The sequence below is a fragment of the Helianthus annuus genome, chromosome 16, assembly GCF_002127325.2.
Source record: "Helianthus annuus cultivar XRQ/B chromosome 16, HanXRQr2.0-SUNRISE, whole genome shotgun sequence".
Classification (NCBI taxonomy): Eukaryota; Viridiplantae; Streptophyta; class Magnoliopsida; order Asterales; family Asteraceae; genus Helianthus; species Helianthus annuus.
In genome coordinates, this window is record NC_035448.2 from 27,139,403 (window position 1) to 27,141,637 (window position 2,235).

Here is a 2,235-nt window from a genome sequence, read left to right on the forward strand (position 1 = left end):
GTACAACTCGGATTCTGCCTAATGATGAGATGCACAAATATCTATATGTGAAAATGTCATCGATCTATTGCCTATTGGACCCAGTTTTGGATACTTTTCATAAGTGGGATGGAATCTTTAGGGTTGTATAGAAGTATCAATGTGGTACGTTGAAATTTCAACTTTCATCTTTAAATTCAAGAAATTTCACTTATCGGTCATATTTTTCACTTCGCCATCACACTTTCCGTCCTTAGGATAGATGTTCGTCCATTTTGGAAGTTAGAACAAAAAAACCAATGTCCAAAACAATCAATCAAATTAGAACCAAAACCCTTTTCAATAACTAAAGTTAAGTTATGAGATAGGGTAAATTACACTTTTCGTCCTTTATGTTTTTAGCGGGTTGCAATGGATGATCTTTAACTTCAATAATTACAGTCACGATCCTTTATTTAGAAAAGTCATTACATCTTTCGTCCTTTAACACTAACTAGGGTAAAATGGTCATTTCATGCTTTTATTTAAATTTTTCTTAATAAATAAAAAAATAACATATATAACATATCTCTCCCAGTTCCTAACTCTAATTACTCATCCATCTCCTGCTTCTTTCTCCATTTCAATATCAAATTCAACAATGTTATTGTTATCACTGATGATAACTAATAACAACAATTAATTACACGACAAAATCCGCCATTTTCACTTCCTCAAGCTTCTGCAAAACTTTCACTTATTGAAACAAACAATGTTGTATTACATAGGTAAAGCAACGAAGATCATCTTCATCATCGTTGTTATTGTTATCACTAGCCTCGTTATCGGAATTAGCATAATCGGAAGGAATAGCCTCGTTATCGGAATTAGCATAATCGGAAGGAATAATAATCGATCTAAATCTCGTAACTACTCCGACGAAGGTTGTTCACTTTCTTGTGACTTTCATCCGCCACCGGTACAGATGTCGTTGGCATCGTTGCCGAATTCTAATCCGTCTGATCCAGCTGTCAGTTCCACCGCACCGCCGCCTCCGTCGGAAACCTCTCTGTCAACTCTGCCACCGCCGGAAACCAATATGACACCGCCGGAACCTCCTGAAAGCGATCAAACACCGCCAGCACCACCAGAAGCCTCTCTGTCGTCGCCTCCACCGCCGGAAACTTCTTTGCCTCCGCCGCCATCGACGTTGCCTGATAATCCATCGCTGGTTACGGTTACTCCTCTGGCAGTAGTTACGGCGGATCCGCCGCAGGCGGTTACGGTGTCTCCAGGTCTGACGAATGCTTGATAACTTTCTTCATATTTACGTGAATTATATTTATTTGTTTTTGTTTTGGAAACGGGTTCAGGAGAGAACAGTGAAAAGTGTGAGAATGGTGAGAACGGATCCTGGCCCAACACGTGGCAGGGGGCCCTAATTGTTATGCGGGGGTACGATTGTCCTTTTATACGTTCCCTCCTTATTCGCGTTATAAATCTCTTTCAAATTAAAACTCCAAAGATTTATTGTTAGTTGTTACCTCCATTGCAAGCTTTCCCAGATATATGGCGTTTAACATGGATTCTGTTCGACAAAGTAAAATTTGTTGGCGTTTTCTATTTTTCGTTCCAGCAAATCATGCTATGGCGTTTTGTTCTTCTATCATTGTTCTATGGCGTTTTTTGTATTATTAATTTTATAATGTGTTGTATGATTTTCAATAGCGTTATTCAATTATGCAATTTAATCGCGTTTTAATTGATATTTAATCTATTATTAAGAACTGCAATTGGAGTTTTCGATATTAATTTTAATTGTCGTTTACGTTCTAGTGTATTTCTTATGTTTTTACGATCATTGGCGTTTTTCGTCTATTTGATTAGTTTTGAATTTTATTTAGTAGTATTTGTGAATATCAGTTATTACTATTTTGTTAATTTGTATAAACATTAGTTTTGTTAATTTTGGCGTTTTCATTGTGATGTTATATTTTGTTAATTATTTATGTTGTTAAGTGTTTTTAATTATTCATCTCATGGCTTTTTTATCATGTCATTTTTAAATTATGTGTTTATTATGTCTTGTTTATTATTCAATTAATGGCGTTTTAATGTATAATGTTATTACGAGACATCACTCTGTTTTTCTGATTTTTCTGTTCCTCCCTGTGTTTTCTCAGACGAAGTCTCTTCCTCGAGTCAAAGGCATTGCCCAAAACTGGATTACCATTTATCATTCCTGACGTCAGTGAAGAATTAAAGCCAAGAAAGGAC

The 2,235-nt window shown here is 36.1% G+C and overlaps 1 protein-coding gene across 1 annotated transcript; it reads left to right on the forward strand.

Moving 5' to 3' along the window:
• Nucleotides 1–730: 730 nt before the first annotated feature.
• Nucleotides 731–1,270, forward strand: LOC110919126 (branchpoint-bridging protein-like). The gene has a single exon (XM_022163407.1). It carries the CDS (start codon nt 731–733, stop codon nt 1,268–1,270), a length of 540 nt encoding a protein of 179 aa, XP_022019099.1.
• Nucleotides 1,271–2,235: the final 965 nt, after the last annotated feature.

Coding starts and splice junctions, on each gene's coding strand:
- LOC110919126 (XM_022163407.1), top strand. CDS start 731: ATGTTGTATTACATAGGTAAAGCAACGAAGATCATCTTCATCATCGTT.